The sequence below is a fragment of the Suncus etruscus genome, chromosome 12 (assembly GCF_024139225.1).
Source record: "Suncus etruscus isolate mSunEtr1 chromosome 12, mSunEtr1.pri.cur, whole genome shotgun sequence".
Lineage (NCBI taxonomy): Eukaryota > Metazoa > Chordata > Mammalia > Eulipotyphla > Soricidae > Suncus > Suncus etruscus.
The window spans coordinates 80,199,998-80,218,146 of NC_064859.1; the positions used below are offsets into that span (position 1 = coordinate 80,199,998).

The 18,149-nt window shown below is 42.9% G+C and overlaps 2 protein-coding genes across 2 annotated transcripts in view; one reads left to right on the forward strand and one right to left on the reverse strand.

The window, feature by feature from the left end:
* The window catches only part of LRATD1 (LRAT domain containing 1), an 836,105-nt gene that overhangs the window by 579,691 nt on the left and 238,265 nt on the right, over positions 1 to 18,149 (forward strand). The gene's annotated exons all lie outside the window — the stretch shown is intronic.
* Positions 11,314 to 18,149, reverse strand: part of NBAS (NBAS subunit of NRZ tethering complex) — a 384,560-nt gene continuing 377,724 nt past the window's right edge. The window contains exon 52 of the mRNA XM_049784877.1: positions 11,314 to 11,744. Within this exon, the coding sequence (XP_049640834.1) occupies positions 11,469 to 11,744 (276 nt within the window). The 3' untranslated portion in view covers positions 11,314 to 11,468. The remainder of the gene's footprint in view (positions 11,745 to 18,149) is intronic.

An 18,149-nucleotide genomic window follows, 5' to 3' on the forward strand; every position in this document is an offset into this window, starting at 1 on the left:
TGTAATTTTGAAAAACAGAATGTTACTATGAAAAATTACCACCCCCTACTCCTTTGTTTTGCCCATGCTATATAAAGCCTACCTCTCCCCCAATAAATTTGACTGTTGATCGGAATCTCGTCTTGAGTCCATCATTTTCCCAGCCCTCTTTTATCTTTCAGGTCGAATCCTCTACGTGACTCACGAATAACTTCGTGACCCTCGACCACCCTGATGGCCGGGGCCCCAGGGGTCACAGAGCTCCATTTGAAGCACAGGAGGGGCATCTTGCACATCAAAGGAAAAGAAGTCCACAAAAATTTGGAAAATGGCTCTGTGCTTTTTGAAGTCTGCAAATCTGTGATCAAATTCCTTCTCTAGCTTAAAAATAGCATCAACATATTTCTCACCACTGAATGGAATGCCTGCATCCACAAGTTCCTTGCAAGCTGGGAAAAGGCAAAGGTTTGTCTGAGAAAGCTGGGATTTCCATAACACAAGTTTTGTGGAGAATGCTTTCACGTTGTCATAGGCAGCACTGATAAGCTGCAACATCTTGTTACATCTTGTTTAGTACATTCAGCTTATGTGTGATGTCAACAAGAAAATCTAAGTCCATGAGCCATTTGTGATCACTCAACTCAGAAACAGCATTCCCATCCTTCTCCATGAAGGCTTTCACTTCTTCTCTCAACTAAAAAAATCTTTTCAGGACATTTCCCCTGCTGAGCCAATGTACCTTGGTGAAATAGAGCACATCTCCATACTCTGACTCCATTTTCTCTAAAAAGGCATGGAACTTCCTGTGCTTTAAGCCCATGGATCTGATTTGGTTGATGCATTTCACAACAACAGACATCACATTGTTACACGGCAGACATTTACTGCAAAGGGCCTACTGATAGATAATGCAGTGAAGAGCAATAGCCTTCTCTACACTCTCCTCTTCAAGATTTTTTGAACAAGTGTCACCAGTCCATTTTTCCTCCCTGTCATCGATGGCACTCCATCGGTTATTATTCCAACAAACCTCTTCCACGGCAAACCTGCATTCTCAATGGCATCACACAGATGCCGAAATATCTCATTAGCGGTGGACTGGCCATGCATTGGAATTATTGTGAGCAGCTCCTCTGTCAATTCAAAATTGCAATCAACACCATGGACATAAATTGTGAGCTGCCCAGTGTCTGTTATATCTGTGCCCTTGTCAAGAACAACTGAGTATGCATCAAACCATTTGGCTTTCTCAGACTGTTGATGATAAATGTCACTTGACATGTCAGAAATGCATGTGTTTTGCCACAGTGTTGGCAGAAAGACTGATTTTGCTAAACTGACCTTTCTTTTCCGAACAGATAATACTTGCAGCCTGCAACATGCATTTTTTTTTAACAAACCCTCCTTCTGTGAATGGTTTCCCAGCCTTAGCAATCATCGCACTAACCATGTAACTAGCTTCAACTGATGCAACATTCTCTTTGGTTGCTTTCTTGAAGAAATCTTGTTGCCTCATTAGACATGCTTTAAGACTGTCAACCTGCTTGGCTCTATCATTTCCTTGATATTTTGCACATTCTTCAGCATGTTTAGTTGAATAATGGCTTTTCAAGTTGTATTCCTTGTGCACTGCAACTTTCTCTGAGCAAATAAGACATGCGGGGATGCCCCTGTGCTCAACAAAGAAATACTGAGTCTCCCACTTTTCCTGAAATTGTCTGTGCTCGTCATTAATCTTTCTTTTCACTGCAGGCTTTGATGAAGTCATGATGAAGGTATGACAAAATCTAATTCTGTAATAAACTTCTCTCCCTTCTCTCCCTTAGGCCTCTGATAATGCAAGGGACAGCGGGCAGGAGCAGAGGAAATGACGTCTGTACTAGGCACAAAGTATTTGCGATTATTCGCTTACCGAATATTAGCAATAAAAATTGCATTAGTAAGAAAAAAAATCGCAAAAAATCACATTAAACATTTGCATACCCCTAAAAGAACTGCTCGGGGTCTGCGAATGTTTAATGCAATTTTTTTCTTACTAATGATATTTTTATTGTGATTATTCGGTAAGCGAATAATCGCAAATACTGAGATATTTAAAGGCCAGCTGCGGGCCACACAATCTCGTATGGAGGGCTGCAAATGGCCCGTGGGCCGCGAGTTTGAGACCCCTGTTCTACCTTGTCTGCAGAGCCAGCTGCCTGCAAGAGCTATCGTTTATTTATTTATTTATTTATTTATTTATTTATTTTTTGAATACAGACACCACCCCCAGGTGGGGCAGTAAGAACATAGTAAGTATAGACTTACTATCCTGAGTCTGTCCTGCTCAGGTTTATATATAAGACAATCTTTGTTTTGGGTGAAACAAAGCTGTAAACAAACAGATACAAAGAAATCAGGGTGTTCTTTGTTTTGGGTAAAATAAGGTGTAATATAACAAGCCACATCCTTCAAAGCTCTATTCTTTTTTTTTTTTTTTTTTTTTTTGGTTTTTGGGCCACACCCGGTGACGCTCAGAGGTTACTCCTGGCTATGCGCTCAGAAGTCGCTCCTGGCTTGGGGGACCATATGGGATGGCGGGGGATCGAACCGCGATCCGTCCTAGGCTAGCGCAGGTAAGGCAGGCACCTTACCTCCAGCGCCACCGCCCAGCCCCAAAGCTCTATTCTTGATCTCTGACACCAGACCAACCTCAAACACAGATCCAGGCCTGGTACTGACTAATTCTGGGCCCTCTGCAACTCCTTACAAGATTCCTATATCCAGCATCTTCCTTGACCACCCCCTACACACTTTGCTTACTAGCCTAGCATACTACCCCCCAGAAATCCTGCTGTGGTTCTTTACGAAGAATCAAGCCAAATTGACCATGAAAAGGGCTCCCTTCACCCACACTACTAACAGAACCTTATTATTTTCCTACCAGAAGCAAAATATCTAGATATACTTCACAGACCTCTGTATCACAACTTTGTAAGATCCCAGCACCAGGAATGGAACTTGGCATTGTTACAGGGGCACATCAAAGTATTGGCATGACTTTTGAGTGTGATTTAGGACAAAAGAAGAGACTCAAAGTGGGAAGGATCTGGATGGAAAAGACTCACTTACTGCTCCCACATTGGCCACTTAAGTGCTGGGGGCTCCTGGTGGTCACTGATCCCACCTTTCCCTGTCTCTTCATCTACACAGTGATGGTAAAGTATTGACCTCGCATGATGGATCTAGGAATCCAAAGCTGGGAAACTGTGCTGTAGGCTGTCAGGGAAATCTCACAGTCCCACTCCACAACCCGGTCACTATGCACATGGAGTAGGGAGAGTGCCCATGGGATGCAGGGGAGAGCAAGGCCATCTCCTGAGCAACTAAGAGACCTGAGCAGCTTCCCAGTTTTGGGACTTGAAGCCCTGGGGTAGGCCAGCTGGAGGCTCCCTGTGGGACTGAGGATACTGAACTTATACAGCAATTACCCTTTTCTGGGAAACCCTCTGGCCCCCACGAGGCTTCAGCCCTGTGGTTCACAGACAGCTAATAAGCCAGGGGCGCAGAGGAGACAGGCTGTGGGGATCCCGTTGCCATGGCAACTCCTGCAGGTGTTCCAGAAAGGAATGACAGGGCCAAGGGCTTGGCAGTACTTTTTCCTCTTTTCTGCAACTCAGAAAGTAAGAAAGGTCACGAGGTGAGAGAGTCCTCCTGGTGCCAGCTGCAAACACACAGGCCTGGGATTGAACAGCAGAGCCAGAGGTGCTTCCAAGTCGGGTCACTTCTTCTGCTACACCCAGCTGCCACTCAGCACAACAGAACCTAGGGCTCTGTTTCTGCTGCACACATCCATCCCCTCCTCTGTGGACCTTTAGAAATCTGTTTTTGTGGTTGTTCAAAGAAGATTTCAATCAGGGTACCTCCAGCTCCGGGTTTCTCTTCTGCATCACACAGCCTGATACTACCAGTCTCTGCCTGTGCAGGGAGGAGGCCTTTGTGAAGAGCCTACTACAGGCTCGAGTGCACCTTTGTGGCTGTCACCCTGTCACGTGGAGAAGGTCCATCGTTAGAAAAAATAGTAAACTCAGAAGTGGTAACTGGGTGGGGGACTCATGGGCTGAGGTAGATATGCCCTCTGCACCCATGTGTATGGTTGGTTACAAATGTAGACACCCCCCCCTTTTTTTATTTGGTTTTTGGATTTTGGTTTTTTGGGCCATACCTGGTGACCTCAGGGGTTATTCCTGGCTGTGTACTCAGAAGTCGCTCCTGGCTTGGGGGACCATATGGGATGCTAGGGATTGAACTAGGTCCGTCCTGAATCAGCCATGTGTAAGGCAAATACCCTACTGCTTCGCTGTCTGGCCCTAGACACCCCTCCTTTTATCACATTGTTCCACTGTCCTCTGTCACTGCATCAATAGGTCCCTACTACCTAAAACTGTGTGTGTTGGATTGGGGTGAGCGAAGAGCGATGGTCTTTCTGCTCATGTGACCATGGCTAACTAGAATCACAGGTTGTTTTCCACACAAACTACTGTGCAATAAAGGGGAGAAAGCTGAGGTTCCTGTCCAAGGACTCGTTTTAGAGGTGAAGGAACTTCTCTCCTGTCCCAGGATGAGAGGAGTAGTGGCTAACTATAAATAGATGGGATTTCAGGGAAGGCCCAGACTAGAGACAGACCATCAGTTCTCCAGTCTCCAGCCTGAGACCAAAGCACAGTTCCCCAGGAAGATATGGGGGGACCCTAGCAGACTCTTCTGATTAGAGGTGACAAAAGGCAGTGACCCAAGGCTGACACAGCAGCAGGTTAATAACTTAGTGGGAGACCCTTAGCTAGAAGTTAATAGCTGAGATTTATATAAGTCACAGTCGTAAGATTCTTACATAACTTTCCTGAAATTCAAAATAGTGGGAAGTTAGAAATGAAAGATAGGAGGCCAGAGAGATAGCATGGAGGTGGGGCGTTTGCCTTGCATCCAGAAGGATGATGGTTCGAATTCCGGCATCCCATATGGTCCCCTGAGCCTTCCAGGAGCGATTTCTGAACATAGAGCCAGGAGTAACCTCTGAGCACTGCCAGGTGTGACCCAAAAACCAAAAAAAAAAAAAAAAAAAAAAAAAAAAAAAAGAAAGATAGGACAACAGAAAATGAGAAGATTGGGTCTAAGGGAAGAGTCTCAGCTCCCTACTATAGACCAAAATCCTGACTGATTTCAGCTTGCCTATTCAAAACAGGAAATGCAAATACAACAAATAAGAAATGACAAATTGAATATATCTAAAGAAAAATGAATAAAGATAATTTTATCAATTTTGATAATTTTATGCTAGTTTTTTTTTTCAATTTAATTTGCTTTATTAAAAGAGCATGAATCACACAGCTGACATAGTTGATCAGATTACATTTGTTTTTAGGTGAGAGCAAAATTGTTAACAAAAAGAATCGAAAGAGAAAAAGGAAGAAAGGAGAAGAGAAAAAAGTACGGCAACAAGAACATTTGTGAAAATTATTGCATCTCCAATGAGTCATTAAATCATTCTCAGAAGGTTCAGCAAGCTCTTGTTGCTAGCTGACCATTCTATGACTTCATTTGTTTCTGAATATTTAGTGACTTCAGATACAAATTGGCATCTAACCTTCTCTGTCCCTCTGGGGAATGACAGTATTAAACAAATGAATTAGTTGTACAGCTGCAAATGCAGCCACGTGGTCCAGGAATTTAATCCACTATCGCTTATTCTGTGAATTTTGTGGGTGTAATTACAGCTACCAGGTCTCCAGAAAATATGAGTTGGCAGGAGCAGGGTGCCCACACTCACACCAAAAAAGTCCTAGTGATATCAACCCAAATGCTGGCACACCTGGAGTTTGGTCAGATTGGTATCTCTGCAGAATTGTAGAGGAGACATGATGCCAGGCCATATACAAAGCAGTGATACGGGTGATGGACACAGCAGGTGTGGCTTCAGCAGGTCGGGGGCTTGGCTTGCCCTTTCCTCCCAAGACTGCCAGATTTCAGTTGCATGGCCAGTGCATACATTACTTTTCATGGCTTCGTTTACATCTCCTTCGAGAACAGAGTGAGTCTGTGAAGCTGGCCCAGTATAAACCTTATGCTAGTTTGTTTTAATCTCAAGAAATGTTGAGTTCGGGGGTGGGAAGATACTGATGATTAGCAACTAAGCACAGAAATAGAAGGTATGAACAAGTCAGTTACCATAATAAATGCTGGAGGGCCAGAGCAATAGCATAGTGGTTGGGCATTTGCCTTGTATGCGGCTGCCCAGGATGGACCTAGGTTCAAGCCCTGGTGTCCCATATGGTCCCCTCACTTCTGAACCAGGAGCTATTTCTGAATGCATAGCCATGAGTAACCTCTGAGCGTCACCAGGTGTGGCCCAAAAACCAAAAGAGAAAAAAAAGCTAACTGAACAATAAGACTGTGTGTGCAAACACTTACCAAAGCTGGTCTCATCTATTATGAAATTATAAAACCTTTAAATAAAATACTGTCAATGTATCCAGTGGAATATTAAACAAATGATTCACCATAATCCCCTAGATCTTATTTGAGAAATGTAAGAGTTTGAGAAAAAGCAAGATATGCAAGGTTTAATATTGGGAGACTTATTAATTTAATTCATCTCTCAGTAGACACCCTGAAGAAACTGCCAAGAATGAGGAACCATGGCAGCTACCGCCCTGTAGTTCATGCTCTCAGGATTCCATTCCAGAGGGAATGAGCTCCCACATGCCTCCAAGGTCACCAGGTTCGCTCTTGGATTTAATCAAAGTTTCACTGGAGAAAATGCCCTTCAGAGTTCAGGGTTTCTCCACAAGGAGCATGTCGTAGATCACTACTCTTTTTTGGAATCAATAAAGATTGCAATTAATATATTAAAATAATATATGAAATGATATTTAGTCCTAAAAATGAAGGCAACTCTGCATTGAGCAAGCCATTTTTAGCTAAATGGTAAATATTATATATTTATATAAATATATGTAACATATAATATATATATATATATATACACACACACACACCCCAGATAAGTTTCTTTGACTACTCAATCCATAGAGGAAGAAACTAGGATGGTGAATATCAGAGGCTGGAGGGTGGGGAACTGGGGAGTTGCTGGATGGGTATAAAATTACATATTTAAAGATTGAAAAACTTCTGAAGATTCACCATATGTCAATGAAAATATATTCAACACTGTGTGTAGTATGCTTAAAATAGTTAAAAGGGCACTCTAATGTTCTACTTTTTCTTTACCACAATTATTATACATAAATACAAGTTCACTTCCTGAGATATGGATGTAGAGTTTGGGAAATCAGAAGGCTCAGATCTCAGTTCTGCCAATTGGGTTGTGTAATTTGGAATATACTGTTTAAAAGACACAATCATCATCCCTCCTGTAAGAGTTTCTTTGATTTTTTTTTTATCATTTTTGGGGGGTACACTCTGAAATGCCCAAAGATCCTTCCTAGTGGTACTTAAGGGATCACATCGGTGTTGGGGATTGAACACGGGTCTGCCATATGCTAGGGAAGTACCCCATCCACTGTAAAGTTTCTATGTTCCCTATAATTGTTTTTTTTTTTTTTCATTTGTAACTTTTTTTCACAAGAGACATTTTTACATGACCCTAGATATAAAGTGGTATACAAATCAAGCATTTAGTGATAATAAATCAAATAACTTTATTTTAAAATAAAAGTTTAAAGTTATGTGGCCTAGTGTGACCCCACTTTAAGAATCCATGCTGTGAAAAAATATTCAAACTATATATAGCAACACACACACATACATACACACACACACACACACACACACACACACAATCTCCAAAGGTTGTTGAATGCACTTTAACTAAAAAAAAAAAAAACCACAATTGTTTTATCACACTAAGGAAACTTATCTCATAGACCATAGGGTGCCAATAGATGACATAAAATGGGGGAAATGACAGAATAAGTGTGTTAAAACCTTGGCACTAGTGTTTACAGGGAAGAAGACCTAGAGAAGGGAAGGGAGAATAGGGTAGGTTCTAGGTAAAGTAGGGGCCATGTCCTCCTTACAGAAGGGGCACTATCAGGGACTGTGGCCAATATATGTGGGCAAAGGTAAAGAGTGAAAGAAAGAGCTCAAAGATGCTCAAGGGAGTTTCATTGCAAGATCCCCTGCAGTTGGAAAAGCCTATGAAAGTAAAGCAGCAGACTTAGCACCCTGTGGCTGTGTGGAGATATTTCACAGCTCATCAAAGCATTTGCAGGGAGCTCCAACTGCTTTATGAGATAGCCAGCTCAGGTGCAGTAAAAATCCTTGGGAAAGGGCCAAAGAGAGCACCAGTTAGGGAAGTCTCTAGAGGGTATTTGAGGCCGAACCACGTCTTACCTGTGTGTCAAGTGATTTCCCATAGCTTTACTTTCTACCAGTCATTACCCTCATCCTGACACCCCCAATCCTCTGAGTTCCCGAGGAAATACCTCTCTACAGAATGGGACCTTCATAGAATAAAGAGGTATAGACAGGAAACACTAAGGTAGACTTAAGAGATGAAATGGTCAAAGTACAAAACTCAGCAGAAAGGATCTCAAACCCAGACACTGCCTGCAATCCAGCCTTTACAGCATACCTAAATCTGAGGGATAAATTCAACTTGCCCTTTCTTATTGGCTAGTAGAGCAAGCATCAAGATAATCCCCACCTCCAGAATTGCCCTCCAGGTCAACCTGAATCCCATATCCTATGGTTCTCTCACTCCCTAACCATTGTTGAGGTTTTTTATTTCTGAAATCTGCTTCTTGGGCACCCTTCCAACACTCTGGGACACTTCTACTACAGTAGTTTAACAGCAGCTTCAAAAACAAATCAATGGATTTGTTTCCATTTTACTCCTAAGAGTTTGAAGTCAAGTCAGTCTCGGGCTCACATCCACCAGCAAACAGCGACGCTCAAGCTGTCAAGTTTGCAATGAGAGTCTCAAGCCTGAATACTCTGGATTCATGAGAACAATAGGGAACCAAACATTGCTTCTCCTATCTCCCTGGGCCAGTAGAGGGAAACCCAATGTCTTGGGTACTCAAACAAGAGGTTCCTTTTCTTTCTTTCAAGCTTAGGAACATCCATTCCCCTATTTTCTCATTTTCTCGCTTTATAAGCCATCTTCAGTTTATAATGAGTTTGGAGTTATTAAGAAGAGATACTGAATCCCCAGCTGTTGGGAGCTAAATGAGTGTGCGGAGCTGCTGCGTTTACTGTTAACAGGAGAAAAATGCAGCCTCTCTCCAAAGAATAGGGCAAACTTGAATACTACATTTATCATAATGAGTTTTCTTTCCAAAAAGATAAGGCCCAGTTTCCAAGGTGAGGGGGGAAACGTAACAAACTCAGGTTGTGTCTTCAGACAAGAAAGTTAGGGAACTAGACCTGAATTTAGTTAAATACATGTTTGTGCTTTTAAAATTGGGTGTTTCCTTGGCAAACCAATTTCTGCCCTCTCCTTGTATTGAGAGCTGGAGAAAGATAACAGAGCACTTAGAAATTAACCATCTCCTCCTCCTTTCCCACCACCCCACAACCCCTTTTCTCAGGTGGTATGGTCGAAGGTGCCCACAGGAATTTAGGTCGTATATTCATTTGCTTCTGAAAGCAAGTGGGCAGAAAGGACTAAAAGAAATCCAAAGCCAATGACACTAATCACAGAACTGCTGTTTGCCTGGTGAGCTTTGGTTTAGTATGGAGGTAGGCACAATCAAATGTGCTATTAAATGAATCATGGTCAGTGTGGGACTTGGCAGTGATGTTATCAATTCTCCTCCCATGATGACAGTATGAAGTCATAATTTTAGTGATGGGTCCCAATGACATTCAAACACTACGAAGCCCTTAAGTTGTCATTTCTCATAAGCTCAGTGAGGCCATCAGAGAATATCCATATGAAATATTAACAGCGGTCAAGTCTACATGCAATTTCTGGGAACTCTGAGATATTAGGGCAGGTGGGGAAGAAGTGCTGGTTATTTTGTAGTAGATGGGACAGTTTAGATATTGGAAGATTTGAACAGAGATGTAGCAGGCCTTGTTTAAGAGAAGGCTGGGCATTTGCAGGTAGCTGGAAAATACTTAAGGACATTTTTAGGCTCATTTGCCATGATACCAGTTCATGAATGGAAAGAAAGAATGGAAAATAAAAGGTCATTCACATGCCCTCTAGAAAACTCATCCAAACTCCTCAGCAGAGGGAATTGAAGGAACTGCGTGTTCTGAAATTAATAAGCAAGTGGCCACAGGCAAGGTTCTGAATCAGGCGCTCCTCTTTGCATCACTTCATTATTTATTGCATTTGTGACCTTGGGCAAATTATTTATCTTCCCAATATCTTGTTTCTGAGGAGGTTATTGTAAAGATTAAGTTAGTTCATGCATTTAAAGCTTGGGGTACATGTTTGTTTTTTTTTTGGAAATTTCTACAGCCAAGCAAGGGGTTGGCCCCATTGATGGGTAGGAGCTCCTAGTGGATAAGGATTCTGCAGGAGACAGTCTCTAGAGTGGTCACAAGCAACATCCAGATCTGGCTGATCTGCAAAAGACTCGAGAAACATTATCCCCATTCTTTACCATGAGAAAATGGGGCTCTAGAGATATTCCTGGGGTTCTTATCCTCTTGTGATAGGAAATCCTATGTTGGTTTTGCTAGTCACTGATACTTACACCCTTGCTATATACTTGGTTGTGCAAATGCGTGAACCACACTTGCCCATCTCTCTTAGGAAACCTTCCTTAGGAAACCATGCATGTGGGTGCGAGTGCCACACCAGATTTTCTGTTTTATCAGTGTGCCACCCTAAACTTGGTGAGGAGAGTGCAGGGCTCCAGATGAGTAGGAAACCTTCACGTGGCAGCCCCAACCATTGGTGTGGGTTATATTTCAAACTCATATATAATGACATTCATCATGTGTCTTGAGGAAGTGGGGGGTGGAGAATTTCATGGGGCCCTATTATATATCTGATGGAGCCCATTCCACACCTTACATAGTGTTCAGTAACCTTGTGAAACAAAGAGCATAACCCCTGCTGTTAGTGCTCAGTTCAGAGGGAAAATGTCTGAGTAACCTGGCCTATGCTGGGGCATCTGATCAACCTGAGCTGTCCTCCCCAACACCATACCTGATGGTTGAAACTACAGTTTTAAGACATTTTATTAACTGTTTTAGCCAGATAATGTAATTCAGAAAAAAAAGCAATAAATAAATAAAAGTAGAAGAATAGAGTTATGATTTGTGACTAAGAAAGGATATTATCTAGCTATTGTAAGGGGGAAAGAAAGAATCCTCATTTACACCTTTATTTGTAATTTGTGGGATCCATTGAGAATCATTAACAGAATTATCACATATGGCCTCTGGGAATAGTGTTCAACTGGATGCTTCTTCCTCCAGGGAGCAAAAGCATGGTGACCACGCGCTGACAAAGTGGAGGACTGGGGTGTTCAAATCCAGTACTGTCCTGCGCCGAGGGCCATGCTGAAAGTTCTTAGGGCCCGATGCGTGCCCCTGACAGCCAGCAGGAGGGACCCAGCTTCCGCTTCATGACCGGCCTCCCGCAGAAGCCTGGCCAGCTCCTCTGCATTCCAGCGACCCTGCTGGGGACTTGCCAAGAAGTGCTGAATGAGCCGCGGGTAGAAGGGGGTGGAGATGCACTTCACCAACAGCTTGGCATCCAGGAGCAGCGAAAGAAGTTCTTGGTCACAGTTGGAATCATTTACCTTCAAGAAATAAGACAGACAAGATGTGAGGGTGGTATGACTCTGCCTTAGCTTCAGACTCCTCATATGTCTCACTGCTTTACCATGCACATAGTGCTCTTCTGTTTATTTATTGGGGGTAGGGGGAGTTGGGGGTCACATTTGGCTATGCTCAAAATTTACTGCTGTCTCTGTGCCCGGGATTACTTCTGGTAGGGCTTGGGGAATCAGACGTGGTACCTGAGATTAAATCAGATCAGCAAGATGCCCGGCAAGAGCCCTACCTGGCATTCTGTTTTCTCATTGAAAACATTCTCATGTCATCATACTTTTGCTCCAAAAAGCACTGGTGAGGCAGGGAAATCATAGGCATGGTGAGAGGATCATAGACCTGGGAAGGCCAAACGATTTCCTGAACAATAATCCAGCATAACCGACCTACAGGTCCTTTCCACCACAGCAACCACAAACGTATACTGAGTGACAGAAAAGCAGCCTACATGCTGAACACACTTCCTTCAGAGTCCTCCTGATCCAACCCACAAAGTTGCCATCTTAGTCAATTTTATAGATTTAGGCTATAGCGTGTGGTCAGTTATCTAGCTGCCAGATTCAGAATGTAAGTCAGCCTGGGCTTCTATGCTCCACACTGACTATGTTGTTTTCAAATGTGAAACAGCCAATGTTCTAAATTAACCCAAACCTCTCCTGAAGGTAGTTCTATACAAAAAAAAAAAAACAAGTCTTTACAGAGCAGGCAAACTTTTTCTTCTACTTTACTAAGACACTATATACAACAACTCCACTGGTATAAAAAGGGTAATTGTGAGATGCCAAACAGTTGTACGACCACTAAGTAATTAACTAGACACAGAAGGGACCACGCATTCTAGCAGCCCCTGGGGAGGAGAGTGGAGGATATGGGAGGCAGGATGGGAGCGGTTGTGGGAGGACAATTCAGTGGTGGGAATTCCCCTGATTCAATGTAAATATGTACCTGGAATATTACTATGAACGATATGTAAGCCACTATAATTAAAATAAAAATTATATTTAAAAAAAATGTTCTTAGGTGGCATTTGCCTTGCAAGCAGCCGACCCAGGACCTAAGGTGGTTGGTTCAAATCCCGGCTTCCCAAATGGTCCCCTGTGCCTGCTAGGAGTAACCCCTGAGGACCGCCGGGTGTGGCCCAAAAACCAAAAAAAAAAAAAAGTTCTTAGGAAGCTTAGGATCAAACTTACCTTTTTAAACATATTTTATTTTATTTTATTTTTAACTTGCACAACCATACTTTCTCCCTACTCTTACTTCCGGAATCCATGACTTTGGTGCTTGGCTCCTATTTTTCAATTTTTCATTACTTTCTAGATTTTTTTTTTTTTTGTGATAAAGCCCACACTGATCATATTTCAAAATTCAAGGAACTTTGTGACAGGTCATTCTTAATGTTATTGTGTGCTTTTAATAATTTGGGTGCTAGAAACCTTAGGAATACTGTGGCATTTCAAAGCCAATTAACGAATGTTTAGACCGATGACACTGTACAAGTGTATACAATATGCAAGTTCTGTGACAAGGAGGAAAGGAAGGATGCTGAGAAGGTCAACCACATCTCTGGCTGAAAATAGAGTCAGTGCTAGAATGAGGGTTACTGCTCACTCCCACACTTTGCAGCGGGACCATCCTCAAGTCCAGGCTGAATGTCCAGCTTCTTGGGCCCGTTTCCTTTCTTCTCGAACAAGAGGATTCCTCCTTCCTCCGGCTCCCCTACGGGTACCTGCCTCCTCATGCTGTGTCACAGTAACTTGTGTGTCTGCATCACCAGCCCTCCTGCCCTTTGGGAATTTCTTGAGTCATACAGGCTTTATTATCCCACTTTAGCCTCCACTGTAACTAACATCTGCTCAATGGCTGACTAAACTCTGCCTGCTCTGGAAGCTGAACAATGTGTGGGAAACAGAGCAAACAGAGCACGGGAATGGGAGCAGATTCCAGAACTGACGAACAGTCTTCGACCTTGCATGTCATCAGTGCTTTCACATGCTATCCCTCCACCTCCAAAGCAAGAAGACACTTGGGCTGAATTCAGTTTAACATCTGCAGGGTTGCCTTTGTTTGGAGAAGCTGGAAAGCAGGACAGAAAACTGGGTGCAGTAGTAGATCAACTTTACTGTTAACAGGGGCACACCTGTATTCCTTGTACCCCACTAGGCACTATGGGGGTCCCAGAGTCTTCATTACTTCCTGCTTTGGGCTTCTTTCCTTCCAGAGCTAAGATGCTGCCCTCCTTCACCACATTGGCCTTTTGACGAACTCAGCCCTGCCCATGTCCTACTGGGCACATTCTTGCTACCCCCGACACATCCCACTAAGACAGCCATCATCTCAACTGGTATGGGAAGAAGTGAGATGGCTCAGGTCATGGTTATGTGGCTGCTGATTGGGGAGCCCTGTTTAATCTTCTTTACTGTCAGTCCACTAGAATGAAGCTCCCCCAGAGTAGGTTCTTGACTTCTCTGTTCCCTGCTGCATCCCCTATGCCCAGGGCAACATGCACCACAGGCAAACAACTCAGCCAGATTGTGGTGGTGAGATGAATCAGTTAAGCCCATAGCTTGTCTCCTTGTACCTCATAATTCTGACTTCACAAGCATGCACAGAGACACTGTCTCCCTCCTCAACCCCACTGTTCTCTCTTATATACATACATATATACTATCATCTCTCTCTCTCTCTCTCTCTCTCTCTCTCACACACACACACACACACACATACACACACACTTTCTCACACACATAGAGGCATCTGAGGTACTCTGCGTTGTTATTTTTGGTTCACCCCAAAGAATAAAGAACCCTCCCCTCCTTCCCTCCAGGAGGGAACAGAGCCTTGCCAGAATGCTACAGGCAAGTGTTTGATAAAACCCATGGATAAAAAGCTCAGAATCCAAGCACTGCAGGGTAATACTGTCTTTGTGGCTCTGAAAAAGTCTTCAAGGCTAGCACACCTTTATTATTCTCTTTGTTTACTGACTAGCCCTCCCTCTGGGGGCACGAAGACTTGAGAAAAGGAGTGATGGATTTTTCTGGCTCGAGGAGAGACAGAGCTTTTGTTAGCATCTCTGGCTGCTACTCCTTCCACCCCCTCATCATTCTCATCCTCTCCAGGGCAATGCTTGCCTCACAGTGTTCAGCTACATGTGCCTTGGCTCCCAGAGAGCTGCCTGGGTCATAACAGTTGGGGAGTTAGGGGCAGAGATGAGGTCATATGTAAAGGGCAGAAAATCTTCTATGTACTATTCTGGTGAAACCAGCCGGGCTAGTGCTATGCAGTGCTATTCCTTCAGCCTGGCCTAATGGACAGATCCTCGCAGAAGGACCAGACCCAGACTGCTGACGTCTGCTGAGCTTAGGCAGAGCCAAGGGAAGATTTGGAGAAAATACAAGTTGGCTTCCTGTAACCAAGTCTGACAAACTGGCAGTAGCTGTCACTACTTCCATTCCCTTTTCTCATTTGGGGGAAAGGGAGGTGCACTGCATCCAGATATGCCTAGGAGCTATTCCTGGCTCTGTGCTCAGGGTGGTATCTGAGGATCGATGAGGTGTAGGGTTGGGGGTCCAACACCCTTCAATTGCCTAACACAATACAATCTTTCTGGGTCTCCATTTTTTGGTTCTGGTTCCTTGCAAAAGAACAGAATGTAATATTTTGTAATACTATATGCAAGAAAATACTAAATAGTAAAATACTAAATAGTAGTTACTTTTACCTATTTAAGGACCAAAAAAAAAAAAAGAAAGAAAAAAAAGAAACATGAAAGAGGACTGGATCAAGTACTTTGCATGTAGTAGCCCAGGTTCAATCCTCATCACCAAGTGGTTCCCCAAGCATCATGCCAGTGTAGTCTCTAGTCATCAGCAGTGTACATTTAACTAAAAAAAAATTTTTTTAAAAAAGGAAATGAGAATGTCAACTAATTCAGCTTTTTTTTTTTTTTTTTGAAAAACTGGATATAAACTTCTCCAAAATCTAAGAGCTGAACTTCCATGTGATCCAGCAATCTCACTTTTGGGAATTTACCTCACGGGTCCAGAACTCTACTCAGAAAAGCAGTAGAATTAAGAACTGATTGATAGAACAGGAGCTTATGGGGCAGTAAGATGTGGGGAGTGGGGGGGGGGAGTACTGATAAGGCTGGGATGAACTGTGAGGGAGGGAATGTGATGGTAGGCCTCCTACCATTGACAGTACTATTGTAAAAGGTGTAAAAGGGAGTGATGGGTGGGCGGGGGGAGAGAGAGAGAAACAAAGACAGATAAAAGACAGATGGATTTTGTAGGGACCCTTCCCATAACTGCAAGTTATTTTTGTTTTATATTTATAACTGTATGCTAATAGTCACTATGAAATGACAGGTTTATTCATGATTAGGTTTCTAGAATTCAGTTTCAATATCAGTCCCTTCTGGTCTCTTGTGACCTGAGGCAAGCCACTTTAACCTAGGGCAGCAGTGGTGGTGGTGGTGGTGGTAATAGTGTTTTTAAAAAGCAGTTCTTTATATGAAGGAAAATATAATTGTTTTTCAAGAGGCACCCTAGAATGAAAGAAATGGTTGCTGAGGTCACAGGAGACAAGGAATCCACACTGGACACCTGCTCTGTCATAGAAAGGCCAGATTGAGTCCCCGTCAGGACAGCAGAGCCCCAGACACTTCCTGTGTTGCAGAGTTGCTAGATTAGTTTGTTAAGCCTCAACTTGCCTACACTTTTCTTTTTCTTTCTCTCTTTCTTTCTTTCTTTCTTTCTTTCTTTCTTTCTTTCTTTCTTTCTTTCTTTCTTTCTTTCTTTCTTTCTTTCTTTCTTTCTTTCTTTCTTTCTTTCTTTCTTTCTTTCTTTCTTTCTTTCTTTCTTTCTTTCTTTCTTTCTTTCTTTCTTTCTTTTTTTTTTTTTACAAGAATTCTTACTTAAACTGTATGGCAGATGGACTTGAACACACCCCTTGGCTACCCCCACTGTAATGACTGTTGAACCTGGACATGCCCCCTGGACATGTCGCTGTAATGCTGGGTATAAAAGGGAAACTTGGAACTGTTGTTGGGTGCCTAGGAGAGTGACCAGAGCAGGCCTGCTAGTCCAGGGGGTGGGGTAGAGATAAAACATTGGAGAAATGCTGCCTGCTTTGTAGCTACTCCCTTTTCTTCTTGAACCCAGGCCTTTTCCCCTGGTGACCCCTGGCCGGTGAATTTCCATCTAATTCTCTTTCCTTCTCTCTGAAACCCCCCAGGCAGTGGGAGTAGGCCTCAGACACCAGAAGGGATAAGAAGTATACTTAGTTTCTTCTCTTTTATCTCAGTCATGGGTGAGTGGTCACTACATATTGGCATCCTTGGGTGGGCATGAGGCCACACCCAGTAGCCAGACCTCACAGGCCCCTGCAAGCCTTGCAGCACCATGTTCTGGAAGCCTTGGACCTCTGCAGCCTGCAGTTCTACAGCCCTGGCTGCCTTGGGCCGGGTGCATTAAGTCACCACAGAAGCATAGCATGTTTTACAACCCAATATGCATTCTTATCCAGTTTGCATTTCTTTTTGACTTACAGAGGAAAGAAAATAAGGGAATCGTTTAAAAAAATGCAGTCACTGATATCTGCATTGTAAGAGGATATTTATCCCCCTTTCCGCTCCAGTAAATGTGCATCAATATTTTTCATAATAAATCAAATATTTCTATTCCACCTTTCTCATTATATTAGAATTTTTATAATGATTTTTCATGCTTTTATTCTTAAAACATTTAATGGTTGCAAAACAACTTATTAAATGAAAGCAGCAAGTTAATTACCTTTTATTGTATTTCAACTATTTCAAAATTCCTTGCTGCTACTATTACTATTTTTACTGTGCCAGGGAATTGAACCAAGGGTCTTACACACGCAAGGCAAGTGCTCTACCACTGAATAACATCTGGCCAATTGCTTGATACTGTAAAGACATTGCAAATGAATGTTCTTCCTATATATATTTTCTTCTTGGATAAATCACCTGGGGAGGAATTAATGGAGTGTTAGGGGCTCAACTAGATCCTACTGCCAATTCTTTTTTAGAGGAAGGGAAGTCTTACTTGGATGTTCAGGATTTATACCTGGCTCTGCACTCAGGAATTACTCGTAGAGAGTAATTAATTAATTAATCCTAGTGTTCAGGGACCGTATGGGGTTCCAGGAATTGAATCCCCAGTTGGCTATGTGCAAGGCAAGCACTCTGCCCACTACTAATGTTGAAGCTCTCACAGACAATTTCTCATCTTGTGACTGGACCTGGAGGAGTCTTTGGAGAGGTGATAAAGATGTAAAGATGGAGAGTTCGTTCAAAAGTCTATGGCTGGGAGCATGGTCTATTGTGCAGTTTTACAGCTGCCCAAGTGGAC